This window comes from Rhinichthys klamathensis, unplaced genomic scaffold (genome assembly GCF_029890125.1).
Source record: "Rhinichthys klamathensis goyatoka isolate OS25496 unplaced genomic scaffold, OSU_Roscu_1.1 h1tg001024l_1, whole genome shotgun sequence".
In the NCBI taxonomy this organism is placed as follows: Eukaryota; Metazoa; Chordata; class Actinopteri; order Cypriniformes; family Leuciscidae; genus Rhinichthys; species Rhinichthys klamathensis.
The window spans coordinates 123,495-151,443 of record NW_026607311.1 but is presented as its reverse complement, the minus strand read 5'-3'; the positions used below and the strand labels follow the sequence as shown (position 1 = coordinate 151,443).

The window sequence follows — 27,949 nt, the reverse complement described above, 5'->3', positions numbered from 1 at the left end:
CTGAGGTCGGCGAACCCGTATGATCCAGGTAGGAGGTACTATAACGGCGGCGTGTGCTCCTAATGAACACGGTTCTTCTATCTGCTGCAGCATAAAGCATGTCACCTTATTATGATACTGCAGACAGACAGAGAAAGAGAGGATAGTTACACACATTTACACACTCTACAATACTAAAACACACCAATGCATTCAGCCTGAGATACTTACTGCTTGTTTGCACCAGGAGCAGCTAATGGCTACAATCTCTTTACTGTGAAAAGCAAATTTCTGCTGAAATCCCTGTAGGTGGAGATCAGACTCATTGAGATACATGTCATTTCCCAAACACATGTCACATAAACACTTTTATCATGATTGTTTCTACCCACCTTTCCACACTGTTTGCATTTGCCCTCTTGTCTTCTCCGATGGACCCAGTGGTGTCGCACTATTGCAGGCTGTCATAAAAACATGACACAAGATCTCAAATAGCTCTCATCCATAGATTATGAATGTTAAAAATGTAACATTAAACCAGTTTAATGTAGTGAGGTTATGCTGCGGGGCAAAGATCAAGATCAAATCTGAAGTTAGGGATTTGGTGTGACACGTGAACAGGAAGAGACAGCAGAATAGAAATCATGGAAATAGAAGACTTCTGGAGATGTACAGTATCTAACAAAACTGAGTACACCCCTCACATTTCAGCAAACATTTTAGTATATCTTCTCAAGGGACAATACTATAGAAATGAAACTTGGATATATTTTAGAGTAGTCAAAGTGCTGCTTGCATAGCAGTATATATTTACTGTCCTCTGAAAATAACTCAACGCACAGACATTATTGTCAAAATAGCTGGCAACAAAAGTGAGTACACCCTAAGTGATAATAGCTGTACGTCATTTAACCATGCAAAGCTACATGTCCTATTCATCATTTTCATGTTTTTGTCTGCTTGACGGGACCATATAAATTTGTGTATCTTGTATTAGAACAGTTCAAATTTGTGCTTTGAGTACAATTCTCTCATACTGACCACTGGATATTCAACATGGCACCTCATGGCAAAACACACTTTAAGGATTTGAGAATTAGAATTGTTGCTCTCCACAAAGTTGACCTAGGCTATAAGAAGATGGGTAACACCCTGAACTGAGTTACAGTACAGGCCAGTGTCATACAGAGGTTTTCCAAGACGGGTTCCACTTAGAAAAGGCCTCGCAAGGGTCAATCAAAGAAGTTGAGTCCTCGTGCTGTGGGTCAGGTGGAGAAGCTGGCTTAAAAAAACATATGCATGAATGCTGCCAGCATTGCTTTAGAGCAGTGGTTCTCAAACCTGTCCTGGAGAACCACCAACACTGCACGTTTTCTTTGTCTCCCTAATCAAACACACCTGATTCAACTCATCAGCTCATAATGAGCTGATGAGTTGAATCAGTTGTGTTTGGTTAGGGAGACATAGAAAACGTGCAGTGTTGGTAGTCCTCCAGGACAGGTTTGAGAACCGCTGCTTTAGAGGTTGCAGAAGCGAAAGATCAGCTTGTCAGTGCACAGACCATACACTGCACACTGCAACAAGTCGGTTTGCATGGCCGTCGTACCAGAAGGAAGCCTCTTCTGAAGCTGGCTCACAAGAAAGCCCGCAAACAGTTTGCTGAAAGCAATCTGTCCAAGAGCATGAATTACTGGAACCACGTCCTGTGGTCTGATGAGACTAAGATAAACTTGTTTGGCTCAGATGGTGTCTGTGTCCAGCATGTGTGGCGACGCCCTGGTAGGGAGTACCAAGAAAATTGTGTCTTGCCTACAGTCGGGCATGGTGTTGGTAGCATCATGGTCTGGGGCTGCATGAGTGCCGCCGGTACTGGGGAGCTGCGCTTCATTGAGGGAAACATGTATTCCAACATGTACATGATATTCTGAAGCAGAACATGATGCCCTCCCTTCAGAAACTGTGCCGAACGGCATGACAACGACCCCAAACACACCGCCAAGATGACAACTGCCTTGCTGAGGAAGCTGAAGGTGAAGGTGATGGAGTGGCCAAGTTTTTCTCCAGACCTGAACCCTATTGAGCACCTGTGGGGCGTCCTCAAGCAGAAGGTGGAGAAGCACCATGTGTCAAACATCGAGCAGCTCCGTGATGTCATTATGGAGGAGTGGAAGAGGGTCCCAGCAACAACCTGTGCAGCTCTGGTGAATACCATGCCTAGGAAGATTAAGGCAGTGCTAGATAACAATGGATGCTAACACAAAATATTGACACTCTGGACACAGTTTTGACATGTTCACTTAGGGTGTACTCACTTTTGTTGCCAGCTATTTTGACAATAATGGCTGAATGTTGAGTTATTTTCAGAGGACAGTAAATATATACTGCTATACAAGCAGCACATTGACTACTCTAAAATATATCCAAGTTTCAATTCTATAGTATTGTCCCTTGAGAAGATACAGTATACTAAAATGTTTGCTGACATGTGAGGGGTGTACTCAGTTTTGTGAGATACTGTATCTAAAAACTATGTAAACTCATATTTGAATGCTATGATGCAATGCCTATACAAATGTGGGCAAATGTATAATTAAATACCTGGGGGACAAACCCTCCCGCCCTCCCGCCCTCCCCCAGACATACACAATACTAAAATTATTTTGATTTTTTTTTAAATTCTAAAAATGCAGTTGTAAGTTATCTTTCAGGGTTAAGGATTGGGATTTGGGTTATATAGGGTTAGAACTGTTTAATATTTCCAAATAAATAGATTAAGATCCACAAAATTAAGAGAAATTCACACAAACACAAAGAAATCAAAAACATAAATAATGAGTTTTGAAAATAACAAAAATGTTTATGTTACAAACACAACTCTGTCTGGCATTCATTTGTGGATTGCTTAATGTGCATGTGTGGATCGGCACATGCATTTGTGGATTCTGAAACATTTCTAGCATTGTTGTGCACAAAAATCCACAAATAGATAGACCCACCGTCCACTCGAGCTAATCTGATATCGGCAAATAAAACAGAATTATTTGTGAATTTAAAGATAATCCAGAACTCGCATTATGGGCTATCAATAAAATTAAGCAGAAAGGCTTTTGGTAGTTTTCACAAAAGCCACGGAGCCGTCAAAAACTTACAAATATTGCTGACAAAGAAATTAATATATATCTGTGCAGGTATTACACATTGTTCATTTACATATACTACTGACATTGTAACAATAGAGATTTTGTTGAAAATTTACTAACTAACCCTTTAATTAATTTTTGTGAACCTCCTAACATATATTTGTTGAATGATCACACCATTTATTTGTGAACTTGTTTAATTTTGTAAACTTCTTTAAATTTATTTGTGGATCAATATCTATTTATTTAGACATATGAAACAATTCTAACCGCATAGGGTTAAGGTTAGTTTGTATCAATTGTAATTAGCTTTATTTAAAACAACAGAAATGTACAAGCCCTCATTTAGATAGCCAAGTAAAGTTGTCATCATAGTTGGGTGAGAGTGTGTTTGATACCTGTGTGATAGAGGTGTGTGCACTATATTTAGCTGCAGCAACTGTCATTTGTTCCAAAGCATGGCGACCTCTGAAAGCTCTGCGTCGCCAGGTGCGCTAACCCACCAAGCCAAGATGAGAGACAGGAAGAGAAAGGGCACACAGAGGAGCAGAAGTGTAATGGCGAGATAGGGATGAGGTGACGAGGGATGGATTACAGCAGTGAGTGGGACATAGAGAACGTGTAAAAGGAAAAGAGGGTAAAATGGGTAAAATTAAGATTTAAAGATGTAAACAGCAAACAGCATCAGTCATTGTGGTGTGTAAAACAGTCTGGGGTCATTTAGACAGCTGCATAGCGCTAAATTTAAGTTTATAGATAACAAAAATGAGGAGCTATTTATCTTAAAGTGTAATAGTCAAGTCAAGTCATCTTCATTTATATAGCGCTTTTAACAATGGATTGTTTCAAAGCAGCTTTACAGAGATAAACATATAATTTAAGGTAACAGATTGTTTTGGCTTTATAGCGGTTCTTGAATAATGTTACTTCCAGCTAAAGTTAACTTTGATTGATTCACCTCCGTCGAAATGATCAGACTTTAAACGCGAACCTGTGATTAACGCTGACGGCGTTCACATGCTCATTCAGAATTCTATAGTTATGTGCTTTTTAAAATATGTGCGCAGGTTTGTAATTCATACAACCCAGCCTAAACAAACTACTTTTCTTGTCTATAAATTTTGATACAGAATTTTGTTTTATTTTATCACTTCGGGGTACGCGAGCCGGAATTCACAGCGCTTTATCTGTAGAGTGGGAAAGGGATCCTCCATAGGGAGAGGATAGTGGATACTTCAGCACTGCATTGCCATCGGGTCCAGGCAAAGCTCCCTCGTCAGATCTGGACACTGCCTGGATCCGGCAGGCTGCGGGAAAACCTCGGGATAAACAAAGACACTAATATTAGCGTAGATGCCATTCTTCTTATGATGTAGCGAGTACATCAAGATTTAAGGGAAGTGTTCCCAGTTCCGGCTGACCTAATCTATGCAGCCTAACATTGAATTTATAGAAGTCTATAATGTATTATGTGTATGCTAGGTCAAAGAGATGTGTTTTTAGTCTAGCTTTGAACTGACAGAGTGTGTCTGCTTCCCGGACAATGGTGGGAAGACTATTCCAAAGTTTTGGTGCTAAATAGGAAAAGGATCTCCCGCCTGCAGTCGATTTAGATATTCTAGGTATTATCAACTGGCCGGAATTTTGAGATCGCAATAGACGTGAAGGACTATAATGCTTTAAGAGCTCGCTCAAGTACTGCGGAGCTAAACCATTTAGTGCTTTGTAAGTAATCAACAATATTTAAAAATGTATACGATGTTTAATAGGCAGCCAATGCAGTGTTGACAGAACCGGGCTAATATGGTCATATTTCCTGGTTCTGGTAAGAACTCGAGCTGCGGCGTTTTGAACCAGCTGTAGTTTGTTTATTAAGCGTGCAGGGCAACCACCCAGTAGAGCATTACAATAATCTAGCCTTGAGGTCATGAACGCATGGACTAATTGTTCCGCATTTCCCAATGAGAGCATATGGCGTATTTTAGATATATTTTTAAGATGGAAAAATGCAGTTTTACAGATACTAGACACGTGGCTTTCAAAAGAAAGGTTGGTATCAAATAGCACACCCAGGTTCCTAACCGACGACGAAGACTTGACAGAGCAGCCATTAAGTGTTAGACAGTATTCTGGGTTATTACGTGTGGAAGTTTTTTGTCCAATAATTAGAATCTCTGTCTTTTCAGAATTTAGTAGTAGGAAATTACTAGTCATCCAATTTTTTATATCAGCTATGCATTCCGTTAATTTTGTGAATTGGTAAGTTTCGTTGGGTTTTGAAGAAACATACAGCTGAGTATCATCGGCATAACAGTGAAAGCTAACTCCATGTTTCCTAATGATATCTCCTAATGGTAGCATGTACAGAGTGAACAGCAGCGGTCCTAGTACTGAGCCTTGTTAGCCTAGAAATCTAGACGCACCCTAGCGGCAGCAAAAATCATTTCGCTGCCAGTGTGGTCTAGCAACTCTCCATAGACGTTTTAGCTGGAAAAACCAAAAACTGGTCAGGCCAATCACATCGTGTATAGAGTTGGTGGGCGGGCTTAACACAATGACGGCAGAGTTGCGACGGTCAGAGCAAGCTCGGACATATTCGGTTTGAAGTCATCCATCCTCGGATGCGGCGCCGTGCGCGCCGTTACAAAAAAGCTGTGGCGAAACGATCAACTTGTCATTTTTGCCGCACTCGTGCGGACGCGTCGAGTATAAAGGCTTTATTTACTCCGTGTCAGCGCGCGCTCTGATCGGTAAAGGACCTCCGAATCATCTCCAGCACTCCGAAGCACCACTACTCCGCCTCCGTTTCCCTCGTAAGCTGATATTAGTATTTAAACATTCTCTATGATATTATTATTTTAATGACAAAAAATGTTTTAATGACTCTTTCTCTCTCACACACACACACACACACATACTGTCTCTTTCTCTCTCACACATAGGCTAGTTATAAACTCTTTAGACTTTTAATGATTAGTGTTTTATTTTTAAAGTTTGTGGGTCGTGTAAAAAACAAAAAAAATCCCTTATTTTGGGGATGGATTCCTGGAAATCTCCCTTATTTTCAATGTTCAATGTTGACAGCTATGGACTGGATACGGTAAAAGTTTATTATATCAACTTGCTCCGCTGACTACGTCCCCTTCTTCGTTGCTCTGATTGGTTGTAGCGCTATCCAATTGCGTGCTGAGAGAATTTGAAAGACAACCGTTTATCCCGCCCATCAGATTGAGCCCTGTCAATGATGAGTTCCCAGACCTAACATCTTGATGTAGGTCTGGCATGCCAGGCTAGAGCCTTGTGGTACGCCATACTGAACTTGTGATCGATAAGACATCTCTTCATTTACTGCTACAAACTGATAACGGTCAGTTAAAGGAGCTGTATGTAAGAAATTTATTTCAATTAATCATAAAATGGCCCTGAAATGTCACTAGACATTAAGAAATCATGTACATTTCAAATACTTATGTCACTGACAACAGTAGTCTGGCCAGGATATTGTCATTTAAAAAGTGCAGTTGCAGCCCTCAACTGATGTTGATGTTGTCATGTTGTGTTTTGGTCTGATGCTCCACCCTCCACCTATCTACCAATCACGAAGTCAGTAGTGTTGTGGCATCCGGGTTGCCAGCTCTGCTGTAGTTACCACAGCTGCAGCTCGTCACGTTCCTGCTGGATCCTGCAGCCGATCTGGCAACCTCGAATCAGGGAGGAGGGGGAGGGGATACACCACTCTACAGTAATTTGACAGTGATTGCAGTACTAGTTTTGGCCACAATCTTACATACAGCTCCTTTAAGTATGATTTAAACCATGCTAATGCAATTCCACTAATGCCAACATAGTTTTCTAGTCTATTTAAAAGAATGTTGTGGTCAATAGTATCAAATGCAGCACTAAGATCGAGTAACACTAATAGAGAGATACAACCACGATCGGATGATAAGAGCAAATCATTTGTGACTCTAATGAGAGCAGTCTCAGTGCTATGGTACGGTCTAAATCCGGACTGAAAATCCTCGCAGATATCATTTCTTTCTAGAAAGGAACACAGTTGTGAAGATACTGCTTTTTCTAATATCTTTGACAGAAAAGGCAGATTCGAGATCGGCCTGTAATTGACTAATTCTGTAGGATCAAGTTGTGGTTTTTTAACAAGCGGTTTTATCATAGCCAGTTTAAAGGTTTTTGGTACGTATCCTAGAGACAAAGATGAATTAATGATATTAAGAAGAGGATCTATGACCTCTGGAAGCATCTCTTTCAGTAGTTTAGTCGGTATAGGATCTAACATACAAGTTGTCTTGTATGTTAGATCCTATACCGTTAGTTTAGCCGCTGTTTCAAATAAATACCTAGGATTATGTTTATTTTCTTCTAATAGGTTTGAAAAATAAGCAGATCTAGCAGCTTTTAAAGCCTCTCTGTAAGCAATCGAGCTCTCTTTCCACGAAATCCGAAATACCTCTAGTTTAGTTTTCTTCCAGTTGCGCTCCATTTTTCTGGCTGCTCTCTTAAGGGCCTGAGTGTGCTCGCTGTACCACGGCGTTGGACTATTTTCTTTAATCTTCTTTAAGCGCAACGGAGCAACTGCGTCTAAAGTGCTGGAAAAGAGAGAGTTAAACGTTTCTGTTGCAATATCAAGTTCTTCTAAGCTATCCGGGATGCTGAGATGATGAAACTGATTAGGAAGATTATTGATAAAGCAATCTTTAGTGGCAGAAGTTATAGGTCTAACGTATTTATAACACGGAGTCGGCTTTGCAGCCTTGGCTAAATGTAATTTACATGAGACTAGATAATGATCTGAGATGTCATCGCTCTGCTGCAGAATTTCAACAGCATCAACATCTATTCCATGTGATAATATTAGATCTAGAGTATGATTACGACAATGAGTAGGTCCTGACACGTGTTGTCTAACTCCAATTGAGTTTACAATGTCTTTAAATGCCAATCCCAAAGCATCTTTTTCATTATCTACATGTATATTAAAATCACCAACAATTAGTACTTTATCTGCAGCCAATACTAAATCTGATAGAAAGTCCGCAAATTCTTTGATAAAATCTTTATGGTGGCCTGTATACAGTAGCCAGCATAATTCTCAAATGTGATTTATCGTTTACACTATATATTTTTACATTAAGCACCAATACTTCAAAAGAAGTATATTTAAAGCTACATTTCTTAGTGGTTTTGAAAATATTACTATAAATGACAGCAACACCTCCCCCTTTGCCTTTCAGACGAGGTTCATTTTTATAACTGTAATCTAAATACATAAATAATAAAAATACAATGACAAAGAAAACTGACTCTCAGCACACTGCTGTTGGCTGTTTATATCAATCTATGAAGGTTTTATGACAGTAAGTTTGACAGAATTGGAAAACAGGCAGAATGGGAGAGATATTAAGAAAACAAAGAAAGGAAGATGAAAAGAAGAAACTCACTTCTCTGACATTCCGCGATCCTGACTCCCTGAAAGATGGTTTACATCTGAAGTTGATCTGAAAGACAAATAAAAAAATCAAGTTTTCTATAATACTATTAAGTATTTACCCTAAACGAAAACTCAACAGTTCAGTAGTTTATCAAAACTACAAAACTGTTTTATTCTACAGAAAACATGCTCAGATTTGAAGATAACCCACTGAGATCAACATTTCTATATGAAAGGAATATTTTTTTTTAAAATAAAATAAATGAGAACAGAACAAAAAGCAAAAGCACCACTTGCCTTACCATCTTCTCTGAGTTTGTTAGCCTGGTTAGTGAGAAGTATGATTAAAATCATCCCCTAATCAAACATCATTTCACCACAGTCAGCCCCACATACCAGACATAAACTGTCGAAGACCTCAGCCAGAATCAGATCTGAGAACACACAGAATCTGTGCCTCATGGATAAAATAAAACTCCACCCAACAACCTGACATTGACTTGCCCAATCAAAATGAAAGTGATTAAGGTCCTAGTGAGAAAAAGAATATGTCTGGCAAGAAAACCTAATACGATTAGAACCAGCTTTTGTCTTAACTTCAAACCAATCAGGTTATCAAAAAGAGACAAAGGATGGCCCCTTCACAGTCTGGATGGACTGAGAGCTTAAGTGGCTCCAGATGTTAACAGGATATTGTTATTTGGGTGTTCTAGGTTTATCAGGCCAGACAGTCACCAGTCTTTACTAAGATCAGATGTGTGAGTGATCCATTAGACCCAGTTGAGTCTGAGAAAAAGCCAGAGGGTTTCTCACTCTGAATGACGGGTCTTTGAGAGGCACTTCATCAAGCTGAGGCGGAGCATTCCAATCCAATAACTGAAGGGAGGAACACGTATGGTCTGTGATGCAGTGTCAGATCATGTCTCTACCTTTGTGTTGCCATTAGAACCGGCACTCACCTTCTCCAACTGTTCAATGCAGATGGAGTGAACTACGATCTTGCAAGCAGCACATTTTTTCCGTGCAACAGACTTTTGCTGTGAAAAACAGGAAAGAGAGACATCATTAGATTCAGACTCAAACTGAGGTCACAGGTGATCTCCACTTGATGTAAGTCAAAATAATTAAATCAAACTGGTTTGATGCACATAATTCCGAAGTTAAAGGACCAAATCCTATGCAATGCATTCTGTGAGAAAGCCACCAGGGAGCAGCATTATACTAAGAAAGAAAAATATAAGAGAAAAAGAGAAATGGTGCGAATGATAGATTCTCTTTTTTCTTTTTACCATCCATCAATTTCAATCCTCTCGCTCAACTTCTTTTCGTATCTTATTTCATCTTTTATTCTCTCTAATCTGGAATACCTCATTCAAGATGTCTTATCTCACTTCTGTCCCTCTATTTACTCCTCAGTTTACTCATTCTTGCATAAGGAGGGGATTTCTTTTATATTCCTTTATATATATACATATATGGAACACCCACTCACCAGAGATTTGGCGTAACAGTGCTGTTCTCCGACGTAACAGAAGTCCCCAGAGACATTTGTCTCGAACCAGATGTGCTCTCCGTACAGAGCTGATTCCTGCTCAAACACACAGCATCAAATTAAATGTGAAACTGAAGAAAGAAACTATAGCGCTATCTACAGTACAATGAATAGAGATCTGAAGTCTAGATTATTTGGCTTTGTGTTACTCACACTCCAGTCCACTGTGCTGCGGATTTCTCTGTCCGTTTCCCCCCTGGCCAACACTAAAGCACTGGGCTGGCATGAGAGGTGCTGGAGACCGGACTTGGCAATGGCCTTCCTACAAACAAACAAAATAGACAGGTCCCATAAAACATCAAGCAATAATGATATACAGAAACTCGGTGTATAACCCGGATGTACACATGCACAAAGAAGGACAGTAAATGTGCCTGGAACAAACAAAACCTTCAAATAACTTGAACTGAATTGAGCTGGATGATGACATTGTCTTCTGTAAAGCTGTTTTATAGCTGAATCTAATTTGTTTCATAATTAATGAATTTTGCAACATCAACACTGTTATTGAACTAACCTGAATCAGAAACTGAAATGACTTGAGCTGAATAATGGCACTGTTGTCATTTTAGAGCTGGTTTACAGCAGAATTAGAATTAGTCTCATATTTGATAAGTTTGCATCAATTATTACTGTGAAGTTGCTTTGAAAAAATATATATTGTATAAAGACCTATATAAATAAAGGTGACTTGAGTTGTTTAGCAGTGTGCCTCACATGTAAACCACTAAAGACACTAAATATGCCTAGTTAGAAGACAGATATTTCAGTTTGAAAAATGAACGGAGCAAGAGTAAAAAGAAGAGAAACTCTCAATCTTATTTTTTGTGCATACAATTGAAGGAATAGTTGTAAGTGTCAGAATGTCAGAAAGCTAAGAACACAAGAGAAAAAATTCCATAATCACCACCCTAATGACAAATATAGAGGAATTACCGTTGGAGTGCTTGATATAAGGCTAGTATTAAGATAAGTTACATTAGGGTTGAAATAATGCTCTTTTTTTTTTTGGCTTCTCTAATCATGTAATCAATTGAAAAGGGGCATATATACTCTCTAACAAACCCAACAGCAAACAAAATATTTAAGTGACAGAAAAGTCCAAATAGCCTTCGTTTTTTTTTTTTTTTTTTACAAACACACAAACATAAGACATACAGCTGTAGTTAGGGCTCTACATACGAGAGGAACCCGTTCCATGTGTCAATCTGTGGGTTGTAGTAAGTTCCCTGCAGTGTGTGTGAAAGACTGAGATCTGGCCAGCAAGGAGAGCTGGTCCTGTACAGTGCAACTGATCCTCGAGCTGCAAGAGAATTTCGCCTCCCTGCCCACAATCCACCCACATCGGACAGCCTGTGCGCCTGACTGGTCCTTCGGTAACGGCCATATAGCCCAGAAGAGGCTGGGCTTCGAAAAACGGCCTCAGCAGGAAGTAGGTGTGAGGAGTTTCGCCGCAGGCAACGTGGTGCACGGATGAGGGGGCGGGGCTGAATGCTTTCTCCCGCCAACAAACCTTGAGCCAACCATGTCAGACACTTATCCGACTCCGTCTCCAAGTACATCCCTGCTTGCTCGTGCTCTTCTTGACTACATTCACTATCAGAGAAAGAGGAGTATTCTTCTACACTCTTATCCTCCCTTTCATGGTCTTCACTCATCTGCACCACACTAGCCAGGAGCAGTGACGGTCCCAGGAGCTGGGCGTGAATGCTGCGGTGTTTGGCAGCCTGTCTTCGTCGGATAGCGAACCGCGGGGTCAGGCAGGCCGTCGCACCACTCGACCTCCTCCTAGTGAAGTGTCCTCTTCTGACACCTGCCTGCACATTGCTGGTTTGAAGCTGAACGCTAGACCTGCGTCTATGAGCCAGGCCAGCTGAGGGCAGGCCCACGCTGGAGCGCCGGCGCGCTTTACTCGCTGGAAGTGACACACTGGAGCGCCTGCGCACGTTTGGCTCACAGGCTTTCCGCCTGAAACGTAGGCCGAACAATGTTTCCATTGGATGCTATACGCCACAACTGATGTCTTCCCAAGAGGACGCTGTGGGCGCAAGAGTGAGTCGGTCAGCACACACAATACACAGGCTACAACATACATAAACAAATGAGGTGTGACTGTCTCCACGAATGCAGTGCTGTTCCTTTGACCTTCATTTTAGGTGAAATGGGATATCAGACCACCACTAATCAGTCCAATCAGCTCTATTCAAAACCAATCAACTCTATTCTCCTCACCTGCGTGACTTATTTAGCAGCTCAGACAAAACCGAAGAAAACCATCTGCCATAATCTTTTGCATCCAAGTATCTGAATTGTAAGCAAGAAAATTAAACCTCTTTTAATCAGCAATGCTATGTAACTGACACATGATCACAATCACATATACCTGACGGCGCTCAGGTAACATTACCTGGAGAAAGTGTATCTAACAGCGATATTTATAGAAGTAATCTCCACTCTCTGACCCCACAGAGTGACTTCAAAACAGTGCCCTTATTGGGATTGATCACCCAAAAACTGAAACATCATTGCACCCCACTGACTTTCATTGTATGGACAAAAATATATATATATATATATTGTGTTCCACAGAAGAAAGGAATACAGATTTGGAATGACATGAGTGTGAGAAAACAATGACAGAATGGCAATGTTGAGAAGTACACTATCTCTGTAGGAAGTCTCTATGTAAACCTCGATTAACCACTCTAACCCATACTAACACCCGTGCCTGAATTCTGCATCACTACTCAGAAACTCACTATTTAAAATAAAAGACACAAAGACTGCAAAAGTATGTCCCTTAAAGCTTACAGCCAGAGAACATTCAGTAGGAGAACAATAATGAGAAGATGAGAGAGAACGTGCTTATCTATAGTATAGACCTCCATCTAATTTCAACAGTGTATGATTAATTGACTTGTCAACAATTACAAAACACAAACTTTTTTAAACACATGATCATAATTATGAACACATGACCATCCAATGAACCACATAAGAAAGAGATATTATAGAGAGAGAATAATTAGACGTTTCTTAGAGTAAACCGTGTACAGTACAGTATCTCTATAAAAAAAAAAACAGGAATCTAACAAACAAAATGTATTATTATAATTGAATACACATACACAGACAAATAAAGTAATATTGAGTCTAAACAACATCGGAAGTGTGTGGATTAATTTCTGCAGCCTTTAAAAAAAGGTTGTGTGTAACTCGAGCACCACAGTTTGAGCTCACAGGCCTAATCAGATTCCCACACTGTTAAAGGTCACCAGTGAGTAACTGTTTGTCAAAATACACAACATGACTGACACATTATTCTGTAATGCAAATAAATGATAAGAGAAGAAAAATGTATACTGTAAATATGCATTTTCCATAAACAGAAGTCCACGAATATCAATTTAAGCAAGAATTTAAAGTGACAGCCTTGTGTTTTTCTGGTGGACGACACTAGTGCTAATGTGTCTTTTATAATGACTTTTAGATAAAGACTTTTCTATAAAAGTATACAATAAGAGACTACAAGAGATTGTCTATTATAATATTGTCTTTTGCATGATAACACAGCCAAGTCTGTGACTCTTAGGCCCCATTTACACTGCATGGTTCAAGTGACCCAAATCCTATTTTTTCCTCTCATGTGGCACAGATCGGATATGACCCATGAACGTGTAAGCAGGAAAAAACCGCATGGATTCCGATTTTCTCAGATCGGATTCAGGCCTCACTCATATGTGGTAATAAATCGGATATGAATCGGATACGTGCATTTGCGTGTGCCATGTAAGCAGACAAATCGGATATTCCCCAGTAAATGCGAGTCGTACGTCATAAAAAAAGTGACGTCAACTCAGGTGGACACCACCAACTGAGATCACATGACTTATTATAGGCGCAATGGAGGACGAAGGATACACACATTGGAGCAATGCGGAGGTTTCGTGTCTTTTGAGTGTTTGGGGCGAAGAGACAGTGCAGGCGAAAATGCAGGGTTGTTACAGAAATAAATCCGTGTTTGAAGACATTTCACGAGATATGTGGAGGCACGGATTTAAGCGCTCGTGGCTACAGTGCCACCGTAAGATAAAAAGCTTAATGACTTTTAAAAATATTGTGGAAAGCAAAACACTGGATAATTTTATTCGCATCTGCATCTATTGTATTTCGTGCTGTTTTACTTCCTTTTCCGGGTCAGAACGTCTACATTTGGTAGTTTCAGCAGTGTATAGTGTAAATGCAAAAATCGGATACGGGTCACTTTTAAAAGATGATGTAAGAAGTGTAACAAAAAAATCGGACATAGTCAGAAAATCGTATTCGGGCATCAAGACCTGCAGTGTAAATGCAGCCTTATAGTCATCCCAAATGATCAAGTCTTTACATTCTTTTTTTGCGATTTAAAGTGTAACGTTGACGATTTTCTACGCGCTTTGTTGTTACAATGTCATTAGTATACTTAAATGAGCAATGTTTACTCGTTCTCTGTGTTACCTGGACCAATAAATTCCCTTTTATTTGTTTTGCATCATCTGGTGGAATTTTGACAGCTCTAGGGCTTTCGTAAAAAACTACAGATTATAATTCTGCATTTTTGTATCCCCGCCAACGGACAGTTGGATTGACAGAGGGTTATTAACAGGACAGTTATTGTAAGGGTAGGATTATAACTGGAAATTGTAACATTGTCTACTCTTTAAACAGCATTATGGTAAAAATTAAACACTGGCAACAGCGTTTTGCTTCGCAACGTTATGTGGAACTGATGAACCACAGTTTCTTTCAGTTTTACCCCTCTGTTTGGCCTAAAACACTGTGTTTAGTCAAGTCATCCAGTTTGAAATGTTGACTACACGCACAGAGGTTTTTCAAATTTTCCGATCCTTTGCAGCCTTAAGCTACTGCCTACAACTCCTTTACTCTTTGAATTATTGCACCTGGGAACAATACAAGTATTTCCTACTAAAGCAAGGCAGTATTTGACTCTGGTCAAGCGTATCCATAGCAGACTGGTGGGAGCTGCCTTGGACGATAACATGCCCATTGCATTATGGGTGTTGAAGTTATCCTCCTTATTTGGCAAGAGAAGATAACAGCCTTTTTTCTTTGTTTTCACTAGTCATGTACGTAGCACCAATTTCTAAAAGAATTCGCCTCTCTACTGCAGGCATCCAAGTTTTATTGATAGCCCATTTGCCAGCAGTGAAGTACCCCTTTACGTTTAATATAAATTATTTCTAAAAAATATGTTTTAGTTACCAAATAATTAGATGCAAAGATGACAGTGGCAGTAAAATGTGTGTCTATGTCTTCAGTGTCACTCTTTTGTTCTCATTGCTAAAACATCAGCAGAAGTGACAATTCTAGAATATCCCACTGTGTGAACTGCGGTCTGAGAGGAAATTAAGGTCAGTATACAAAAGCTGACCGAAGGTCAAGAAATGTACTACTTGGCTTTGTGTGGTCTTTACTGTAAGTAGGGGGGCCAGGCCGAACTGCAGACTCCACTGTCGATCCACTGATTTCAAATTGTGCCCCACTGCAATAGTCCACTTATACGGTGACTGTTTATTATTAAATCCAAACCAATAACATGCACATTGGAACATATTTCCAAAGAAGAGACTTAGCAAAGAGGAAGGGCTGTAAAAGTAAAATGACCAAACAAACGTTAGTTCAGATCTAAGTTACTGTGTCCTACACTTCCCACTGTCATTTTTAGATACATATTTTAATCTCTGTGAATGCTAATGAAACTTTAGCATTTAACTTGGATCTTGAAGCAGATAAATTACTGTATGAGCATATCCACACTAATTCACACAAGGTCGGCTACCTGGCGACACCCCAGGATGACAGCTAGAGGGGCGGGGGGTGGGGGGACGGAGTATATGACTTATGTAAATTCTCTCACACAAACTCTCTCTTCTCTCTCTCTCCCTCGCTCTCTAATTACCACCTTGGATCTTTTTCAATAATTCAATGGCCCATCGTAAATTATTTCTAACATATTTACATCTAAGCGTTAATACCTCAAGCTTTATTTTGTCGGAAAATTGCAGGGAGTGTTTCTGTGTTTCGTTGACAACAGGTTTACAAATACTTCTCATTCCATATCTGGTAAAAAAAGAAAAGAAAAAAGATGTGACTCAAAAGTCATAGTACATGCAGGATTCACAGTCACACACTACGTGAAAGGTTTGCATCCCATTTGTGGGAATGAATACACCCTTGTGCAGCTGAGGTCGAAGTCCCTGTGTAAATGCTTTAATTTGTTAATATGTACACAGAAATTATAACACATGTTAGTGTGAAGCAGCATTTACTATAAACTGAAAAGCTGAAAACACTGTCTCATGAGTTGCATGTGTGTAAAAGAACACAGAGCAGTGGTTCACTTTGAAACATGCAGCACATCAGAATCAGAATCAGAAAAAGCTTGACAAGAAGCTTCCAGTGCAAAAGAAAGTACAGATATAGTGCAGACATACATAAGAATTAGGCAATAAAATGGAATAACAAAATAATTATAATATTTAAAAAAGACAAAAAATTTAATTCAATATTTATGAAAATAAACACATATTAAGTGTACAGTTTGAGAAGAATTTATAGATGTACGATTCTGAGATATGTTATGTACAAATGTACAGTTGTCAGAATATTTAATTAAATAGCAATTTTGTGCACTTTGATAATAGCACTAAACCATATCTCGATTTCAATTTTATTCTGATTATTTCTGCAATACTAATAAACATCATTAGACCATATTTAAATATTTGATGCTGCCAGTAACCAGTTCACACAAAATGCATCGTTTGCAAAACTGCAAAAAAAAAACAAAAAAAGATTTTCAGGGGAAAGTGTTTGTCAGCCAAAATATACAAAGCATTGGTCATCTCTAGTGACTCATCATATATTTAAAATATTCTTCTCTTGTGTTATATTCCAAACGTTCTCTTAATTATTTCCCTTATTATACAACTGAATGCATACCATCATTGTCTCCCATCATGTACAGACATACAGTACATCCCTAGCTAGCAATGGCATGTCTATATGCTATAGCATTGCTGAAACAAATTGTGACAAACTGGAAGGCTCTATTGTACTCTGCTCTGCACATTGTGCACAGTGAACATCATAAATGAGGCACTGCATTCCTGCACATCTCAAATTAATCTCCACACAACCTGTCACTTCACCCTTTCAAGTATTTTAGGCTGTTTGTTCCACGAACAGAACACCAGATTACACTCATGTCTTAAGAGGCAGGACTGTGTGTGTGTGTGTGTGTTCCAGTAGAGCTAATGCTTATACCATGACCAGATTAAAGCTCTATCTTGAAAGCAAAAAAGCAGCAAAGAAGGCGTGTGGGTGGGTTAGTGTTGTGTAGACTGCTGTGGTCTCAGAGTTAAAGGTTAAGGTTAAGGTTGCTGCAGATGCTAATTTAAATATGGAAACTTTACATTTAACATTTCCTCTGCAAAACTTTACACATATGAAAAAAAAAAACAGTCTCCTTCTAACTCTACTCCGTTGTGGTAGAACAAAATGTTTAACAGGTTAGTCTTAAAATCTATAAATCACTATATATGATATTTTATTAAAGAAAAGTGAAAAGAAAAAAAACTAACAAAATATAGCCAGTATATTATCAGTGGTAAAATACTAAAATACTAGTCATGATAGTAGAGGTCAGGGCTCTGAACCGGTTCAAGGAACGAAATTTTAAAACGAACAAACCATTTTTACCATTAACCAGTTAATAATGTTATTTTATCGTTCGGTTTTAAGATTTTGATTTGCCAGTCAATCAATCATGAATTCAAATAGTAAAGTCTATGCAAATGTGATTGTGGCGAGCAGGACGAGGCCGAGGGACGTGAGAGAGCGGCGTGAGTGATAATGAACGACACCCGTGAGACGCACCGGTCTCGATCTTCACTGTCGTCGCTCCTCCTTTATGCTTCCGCTCCTCCGTGAGAGATGCTAGCGTCTCACAGGTGTCGTTCATTATCACTCACGCCACCACTCACGCCATATGAAAATTGCAGGTTAGTGTAGAACCACTACTATTCAGGAAATTAAATCAAATGTATTTTTTAAACGATTTAACACCATGTTGACAAAATAAGTATTGTGGCTTTATGTATGGTCAGTCAATTGCGTGTGTCGTTATATTATTAACATTTTTCCAAAATCAAGCTCAAATGGAGTTACGAGGTTTTCATCATTAGAACAGTTGCATCTGAGGCAGTAAGAGCATCGCATCAAGTAAAGTTATTATCAACTTACAGATAACAAAGGTTATTGTAGCTATGTGGGCGTTCAGTTTTTACTGTCAGAATCAAGGACCGGAACTATCCCGTTTTATAATACAGATTCGGCTCTTAGTGAACCAATTGATTTCCCCACCCCCACGTTTTTAAACCCTGGTAGAGATGCACTGATATTAAAATTCTGGCTGAAACTGATGAGTTGGTTATTATTAAAAATGCTGTTCTGATTATTGACTACAGGAGGACTTTAAAACCGTTTCAAACACATTAAACATGCACACAAAGACATTGTGTCACAGTCAGAATTAAAGTGCGTTAAGAGTAAATAATCCACGCTTGTCCAGAAGCGACTGGCATGGCTGTGTTAGACAGCATGAACCAATTTCACATTGCTAGAAAACATCCAGATGGATGTATCTAACATAATACAGATTCGGCTCTTAGTGAACCAATTGATTTTTTCCCCCAACGTTTTTAAACCCTGGTAGAGATGCATTGATATTACAATTCTGGCTGAAACTGATGAGTTGGTTATTATTTTGGGTTGTAGCTAATAACTGATAAAATGTTAAACTATTTTGTCCAAATTAATTAAAATAAAAAACACTACCAAACTAAAATGAATCTTTAAATGCTAGGTGTGAATTTAGGCATCTCAACATTATAATACACATTGTGAAAAATTTGATTTATCCTGAGATTTGATGATTACATTTAACTGTTAAATTATTTGTGTTTTTAAAAAGTGAGCATTAGCTGATGGCAAAGCTAATCTAAATGTAAAAATAGGGAAATAAGCATGAATTTATATTTGTGACAAAAGCAAAAAATAAACTGCAGCAGGTAGAAATTGTTTAACTCCCAACGCTTGTAGATTAGACTTATTCAATTCTGACATTTAAGCTTGATTAGCAAATTCAACAATAATGCTGATGGACTAAAAATTCAGACAGTAGAAAAAAAAACGAATGACAGTAAATGAGACAATGCACGCGAGAAGAGTTTATATGTTTGGGTGTGTTGGTAACTGCAGCACAAACAGTGACTTTTTAATTCTACCACGCTCTCGTTTCATGCACGGCTTTGCATGTGAATATTTGACATCTATAGAGATGATCTTTCCTCCATTATACTTCTAATTTTCTAATAAGAGATATTAGAAAAGCTGTCGGCTGTCTCAAGTGTTGACACTGAGGTGAAAGACGTGTGCATAAAGACAGTATACCATCAAAATAGTTTAAAAGAGTACACAGCTAAGAGTATCAGACAAGTAAATGTATAACAGGAACAACACACACAAGTTGATCAGTGCTATGGTGTGGTGCTAGACTCGAAGATGATTTGCATATGCTGGCTTTAAGAGGGCCGTGTTGTTCATCTGCTGTAAAGAGCGAGCCTTGTTGTGAGTGACGCAAAGACCACCTCTTGTTTGCATGGGGAGTTTGTTTTCTGTGAATAACACACTGTTAAAAGCAAACTTGACACGGAAGTCTTGAAGAAATCTGTTATCTTGTGTTGTCAGCTTGGTGGTACCAATCTCAATTTATAGAGACATCAAATTTATTAAAAATAGATATATCATTTTATATGTCATTTTGATTGCACTTTTTGTGTCTTCAAACATGTAACCTTTTTTGACCAACAAAAAATTGATTAACTGTGGCCGGTTACTATAGTCTAGTCATCTAATTTTTTTCTTAAAACTGGTCATAACTTTATGTCGGTTCTATAAAAGTATATTGGTGTCAAATTAATCTGAAAAGTGTCTGGGCCTTGGCTGGTCAGACTAGTTCTTAAGACACAGTCTTAACATGGTGGCTGTTTACGCAACTGGCCCTTGCTTAGAAAGATAACACTCCATAGTGTTATAATACATATATCAGTCAGCCTTTATGGAAGTGCTTCACTACTAGAATAAGTGCTACACTACTTCAAAGTCCCCCTGTGGTGAAAGTTTTAAAAGTTGTTTTTATGTCTATGTGGTGTTTTTAATATGCTTTAAGACAAACCATGTGCAAATTCATGTCAACACCATTGCTGAGTATTTTCTCCTTAAAACTGCAGTGAAAAAAATTACCGTGTCTGTGACATCACACAATCCAACCGTCAATCCAGTACAGTTGGGGACGATCCAACCGTCTCCATTGACTTTGTATGAAGTCAAATGGAGCTTATAAAAATGCTGTTCTGATTATTGACTACAGGAGGACTTTAAAATAGCAACAGTTACAAACACATTAAACATGCACACAAAGACATTGTGTCACAGTCAGAATTAAAGTGCGTTAAGAGTAAACAATCCGCTTGTCCAGAAGTGACTGGCATGGCTGTGTTAGACAGCATGAACCAATTTCACGTTGCTAGAAAACATCCAGATGGATGTATCTAACATCTGAAGAACGCTTCAGAAAGCAAAGATTTAATAGAGATAAAGAGAAAGTCTGCAATTGCAAAAGAGAGAAAGACACTGCACAGATGTCTGAGTAAATTAGATTACCTCTAGCACAGGTGGGTTTTACAGTTATTAGGGGTGTGCAAAACTACAGATCTTCAAAATCAACTAGCCGGTGAGATGTTGACTATTGGTCTTAAAAAAAACCCTGTATGGGTCCATCAGACACATAAAAACCGGTGACGGTGTGCAACAAAATAGATCAGAATGCAGGGGTCTCAAAATGTGTTTTTAAAGTTGAACTATATGTAACTTGACACAGTGTCTCAAAATTGCTCATGCACTCAGAAAAAAAAGGTACAAGCTGTAACGGGGGCAGTACCCTTTCAAAATGTACACCCTTGAACCTTATTTACCCCTAAAGGCTGCATATTTTGAAAGAGTACCGCCCCAGTGACAGCTTTTGTAACTTTTTTTCCCGGAAAGTGGCTTAATATCTTAGACCAAAAGATTAAAAAAAGCAGATGTATGCAGGCCTTCAATTTACAGATATTCAACAAATATCTAACAAATATCTATAAACATATAGTGCACAAAATTATTAGCCTATATGGCAATAAATATTATGCATTATAATGGGAAAACTGCTCACAGCATGCAGTTAAACTGACAGCAATAGTCTTGTAATGTGTTATTGAAGGCAGTGAATTTGTTACTCAAGCAGAGTTTGATGGCTGTAGGTAGCGCTGATGCTTAAAAAGGGAATAAATTAAGAGAGACAATTTCTTGAAGAGAGTTTACTGTGTGCTGACAGTCTAACAGCCGCTAAAATTTTCTCTGTTCAGTTAAATCTCTTAATTCATCTCAGACAATCAAGTCTCATTCAACACACACACACACACACACTTATTCAAAAACTCCATCACAACACTTAAACACTAACTAGTGTTGGGCGTTATGACCAAATATCTGTATCACTGTATTATTTAAGATTCTGGCGGTTTAACGCTATATTTTGTTCTTTGCATGACTGGATCTTTATAGTATCTTATTTTACTGCCAGGAGTACATAGAATATAAAAACATAGTAAAGTCAAACACAAATTTACTACAAAAAAATGTAATTATTTTTTTCATTTTTTTGAAAAGCTGCACAACAGAGGTTTATTGATTAAATTAAAACATGGACAAATTTTTTTTGTGATATTCCTTATATTTTTTATTATTATTATCACTTTAAGAAGTATATATTTATATATAATTATATACATGAATTTATTTCTGTCATAATTTCTTCAAGTACATACAAACTTATTTTAGTGGGTGGTAGACCTTTGAGTTTTTGTGTGTACATAATATCACTAAATAGTTTTCCTCAAATCAAATGGTGCAATGCTGGTGAAGTGAACTCTCTGAACAGCTCTGCAGATGAAGTTCATGTGTGCATGCCCTCATATAGTGAGACAACAGATGCTGAAACCGGGATGCTCATTCATTTACGCATTGACCTGCAGAAAATACACACATTTAAACAGCAGTCTTTTTGAGCTTTAATATTCACAGACTCTAGTCCATATTGTGATTTGATTTATTGTACATGCTTTCTTTAAATTTATTCATCCAAAAATTGATAAATCCTGAGACAACTCTGCTTTTTACAGTAAATTCCATTTATGACTGGATTCTGCAATTCTGACTTTTCCACATCGCAAGGAATCATAGGGCCAAACATGATATTTGCCATTTTAAAGAGAGTTAGTTGTGTGGGTTATTTATTGTTGTGTTATAAAGTTATAACAATTAACAATTGAATAGAGTTAATGGCAACAAGTTCATAGAAGTCCCCTCTCAAAACACTCTACTTAGCGCTCTTCGTGGCCATTGAATAGATGCAGCAGATGTTGAGCTGGAGCTACTGTATGCTCCGGTATGGTGGTCTTTAAATAATTTGAACATTGAATAAACCAGTATTTGAAAGCTCACAGAAAGCCTGTAGCAGGATATTCAGACACAAACATCAGTTCATACCAATTCAAAAAGTTAACCAAGTAATCTATTGTGAGTTAAGCTTCACTGCATGTGACTGCATGTGTGAGCGCATCTGTGTCAATCCATTGGGATTCTGAAGTCTCTGTGTGCAGCTGAAGGTTTTGTTTGTCATTAGGGATTTTGTGTGATATGTGTGAGATGTGTGTGATTGTGACAGTGCTGTCCCTCTCGGGCTGTGCCCCAGACCATGGGAAAGAGGAAGCACTTAAAACTGTCTGCGGTCAGTTGTCTCCCCTTCATTCACTCACTCAGACACTACGGACACTGTTATGGATTTATGGGTCACTGACAAATAATATATAGAGATGTGGTCCTGCTTTTTGGTGTCCTGTCCACAACTGGAGCTGTCCCTGGAAAATATCCCCATTTTACAGCACATTCAAGACACCCCGCAAATACACTGTAAAAAAAAAAAAAAAAAAAACCCCAGACCAACATAACCGGCTACCAAAGCAATTTTAAAAAGTTGCAATAAAAAGCTGTTTTTTATTACTTTATACAGTAGCCTACATTCATTTTGTAAAAAAAAAAATATTTTTCAAATACAGTTGTTATATTTATTATGTTACATTTTTGTAATGTGTTTTTGTATTATATATTTTTGTAATGTGTTTTTGTAAAGTCATAATTTGCTCTATTATATTGTTTTGATCTGTTTGCTATTTGCAAATGCATACATGCTAAATGCACGCTATTAGTATATGCATACTATTAATAGCATAATTATTATTTACAATAATAGTATATAATAGTAATATACTATTATTAATTAAAAGTTTATTCAACACACAATTTAAAAAAAAAATCAAACATGGATTGTCTTAGTTTTTCCATTCATAGATAACGATGAACTAAATGTCCCGATTTCCATTTTAGAAATGTCTTCATCGCCCTGTCATTCCACATCCTGCATCAGTGTGTAAATAACTGTGAAATGTGAATTGTGCTCATGGTTATTTACATACTGTATTGCAGTTCCCTTTTTTGACCAATCGGAAAAACCCGGTAATGTAAATATTTTCAGCAACATAAAAAAAGCTCATTTACTGTACAAATAAATGTACTGCTTTTCAGTGTAAAACCTCACTTAAACACCCTTCGCCCTAATCACATGCCTTAAAGTTTACCATAGCTCACAGACATGACAGAAAGAGGGAGAGAGAAGGGGAAAAGAGAGAGGGAGGGAGAGTCGTTTCAGCTTGAGTAAATATTTACATGAGAGCACAGAGACAGTTTGGGGATATGACATGTCTCTGTGTGTCACTCACTCACACACACACACACACACACACTGGAACAGATTAATTGTGCTGCTAACCTTCACACTTCTCGACAAAAATGCATGAGATAATGCCACATCTGTGCTTGTTAGGGAAACTGTACTAATCTACCAGTGGAAAGGAGATGAGAGCAGGCCTTAAAAGTTGAAGGAGAGGTTAGAAAGTAAAATTGATCAATAGCTACACACACACGCACGTTTTTATGAGGGAAAAAAAGAAAAGTTAGATGAGACACAAGCTAGCAGAGCCACACTGATGAGATTAACGCCTACTTTTGGTTGTTGGTTTTAGCTGTCAGTGGCTTCTTAAAAATGCTCATCTGTAGCAGTCGCTTTCTGGTGACCGTGACTGCATTCTGCCTTGCTGTTGTAGGTCATTATACTTGTGAAGCTCTGACCTTGCCTCTGTGTCAACATCACAGTTCAGCTTTGTGAAGTGTGTGCCATAAAAATAACCCCTTGTGTGTGCTTAAGGGCTGCTGTGACCCTTTTCTGAAATCCCTTTGTGAATTTCAGTGAAACTACATTCATTGAAATACTCAATTCAGTGTGTTTCTGAGTGGATGAGTCAGATGCGACCTCTTCTCTATCACCTCGGCGTTGTCGATCACTTCAGGGCGCTTGTAGGTTACAACTGAATTTGTGAGCAAAGATTTCTCGACGAGTCAACCCATAATGTCTATTCTCTTACTGATGACATATTATAAGAGGTGCAGAATGTTGTTTTCATTTTCAAAGTATAATTCAACGTCCTAATCATACACCTCCATCCTGATTTATTTGAGCTTTTCAGCAAATTGACAAAAAAAAGGTTATGTGATTACCATAGATGCCTATTAATTTGGCAAACAGCTTTCAGAGAGATTTTTATGCATAACTTGTCATGATGCACCTACATCCTCAGCAGTTCTGACCAAGCCTGTTAATTATACAGAAACTCAAAACAAGCTTGTTCAAGAAGCTTGTGTCTCCGACCGCAAATAATTCTGAGATGTGTACAGTTTGGCTTCATGGCAACTCTGAGAATCAAAATGAATAGGGGTAGAATATTTTATTCTCATACATATGCCTTAAACAAGCTCAAACAATTACACTGCCTCCTTCATATCACAACATAATAGAACTGCACGATTAATTGTTTAAAGATCGCAATCTCGATTCAAACACCTCTTACGTCTTATTCGCCTGTGTCTTTGACCTTTGACAAAATCTCACCGGAACATTAAAATCTGCGCTGACGCTACTGCCGCTGACCCAGAGAGAGAAGTTGTCATGAATAGGTATGAAACAGCTTAATAAACAGTCTTTTCAACCACACAGTAATCGCAAATTATCACAGAAGTACTGGGGTAAAAGTTTATAGTTTGGATATGAACAGTGATGTAGAAATCAATAGAGCAAATCACCTTTTGAACGTAATTTGGTGATTCAAATAACGACTGTATCAATTACATCGATACACCACTAGATGGCGACAAGCTCAATTATTTGTCATTGAATCATTCAGAGATTCATTAAAAAATGCTGATGAAACAATTGAAGTCCCTGTCACAAATGGCACACTTCATATGCACTTTCGGTCTTGTGGACTTACGATGGCTGCCACGTGCGCATGTCCATTAGGTCCATGAGACAGTAGGGTCTCCCATTTGTCATTTTAGGTTTCAGAAGGGTGCTCGCGAGTCGTGATTGTTTAGGGTGCCATTTGGGACAGGGCCTTTATGGGAGAGTCATTGAATCATTCATTCAAACAGATTTTTTAAAATTAATAAATAAAAAAAAATCGACTGCAGCAATTCACTTTTTTTCAGAACCTCTAGTAAATTACGGTATTTTGTTTAGTTCAGATTCGAGGGAGAATTATGATCTCTATTTGAAACAAAAAATCATGATTCTCAATTTATCAAAAATTGTCCAGCTCTTCTACATAAGAAAACAAAAAGCAACATAGAACATACAGAACCAGATGTTGACTGTTTATGGGTCACATCCCTTAAGTAATGCATGTAACGCTGCATTTAACCATAATTTGCAAGTGTGCAAGTGTGTTTAGCTGTTATAGTTACATTAATTTCATTTCAAAATAATTTTTTCTTTAAAAAAATATTATATAAATACTATACATCACATATATAATTTAACTAGGCTAATTTAAAATTAAAATAAATAAAAATATTAATAAATTATATATAACTAATATATATAAAACTATTTTAAATAAATATATATATTTTGGGTCATTAAAAATGTTGGCAAGCAACTGGCCTGACAGGCCAAATACTAAAAATAAATCCTTATTATTAAACCTTGTGTCAAGTTTTCTCTGTAAGCAGCAGTATGCTCTTATGATTAATTGATTTTGTTTGTCCTCAATTATAACCCAATTTGGACTGAAAGCATCTGATAAATTGATTCATTCATAATAAACTTATTGGGTAAACTCCTAAATCAGGATGCATTTTATTAATAGTTTGATTTGTCAAAATCCAAATAAAATATTAGTAGAGAAAGATACTGTACATACAAACATTAATGAACATTTGAAAAGTGTTTTGTTTTTAAAAACATGCACATGTCTAGAAAATGTAATCTGTCATATAAAATCACAGTTTCTGAGTTTATAAAACACATGAAATGCACTAATCCTGTACCGAGCATACAGTATGTGCTGTAAGTGTTGCTGTAACATCATGTCTCAATTCTTAACGCTGTCTGAGCTACTGTTCCTCTCTCTCATTTCTTCCTATGTTGTCACTGTTCATTCATTTATTCATCTCTCAAAGACTTCTTTAGGAAAACTTTTCAGATTTTACCCTACCAGGGTTTTTTGTCACTTCCAAATGGGGTTTTAGGTACAACTCACAGTTGTATCTAAAACCCCAACTGGAAGTGTCAAAAAAACCCTAACCATGGTAAAATCCCAGTAAAACCTTAATAAATTCACTTACCTAACTTGCCTTTAGCTTTGACTATAATCAGAGCCTCTCGTGCCATATTGCTTGTACAATAAATCAGCAATTTAGGCTTCAGATGTGGCTCATGCAATCAGAATTTACAGTCACAGTTATCTTTTTTTCTAAATAAATATCTAGTCTGCAATGAGAAGCTTGTGCGTATAAATATTTGAGCTATCTCTTTGTCATTATGGTAGAAATTACAGTCTCTGGTCTATAAACATAGCAGTTTAATCATTTGCTTGACTCTGTTAAAAGCCTTTACTTTAGTTTCACTCTGTGGTATAACAAGGTGTCTTATTAACATACACAAACAAGTGTATGTGCTAGTGCACTATTTTTAGAGTTTCACTGTCAGAGCTAGGCACATTTCTGGTAACAACAGCAGCCTGCAATATCCTCTTTAAACTTTTAACTTGAAACAAATATAATACAGATTACAACACCTGGATTTGTACAGTTACAAACCGCAGGGCGATACAACCCAAATACAGCAGCAACAGTTGATAACAGAATCAGACAGACACAGACAGCAATGAGATTAGAGTCACTGTATCTAAACTGCAGATGATTTGCCAGACAACGTGAGAATCATTAGACACCTCACGTCTTACTCTCCCACACGCACCATTAACACAAATCACAGCCTGAAGGACACAGCACTGCACTCTCAACTCTAGAGATCAACAAAACCTCAAGCCCTCAAAAGAGAATAGTCAGAGAAATGTACAACCTGATGGAAGAGAGTAAATCATCCAAATGTCTTCTCCTTTTCTCACCAGATAACTTTTAGAGAAAGCAAGAGAGAGGGGGAAGAGAATGGAAACAGAAAGAAGGTTGACTGGGGAAGGGGAAAGAGAGAGCATG

General features: G+C 38.0%; 1 protein-coding gene across 1 annotated transcript; it reads right to left on the bottom strand.

Annotated features, from left to right (window-relative positions):
• On the bottom strand, nt 1-27,949 carry LOC130079379 (diacylglycerol kinase iota-like; the record flags this gene model as incomplete). The annotated part of the gene is made up of 10 exons (XM_056244623.1): nt 27,816-27,949; nt 11,303-12,158; nt 10,274-10,382; nt 10,061-10,156; nt 9,528-9,605; nt 9,382-9,444; nt 8,579-8,635; nt 372-440; nt 211-282; nt 1-117 (listed from the first exon to the last, which is right to left on the bottom strand). Coding segments are annotated over exons 2-10 (1,476 nt in total), but the record flags the coding sequence as incomplete, so codon positions are not given.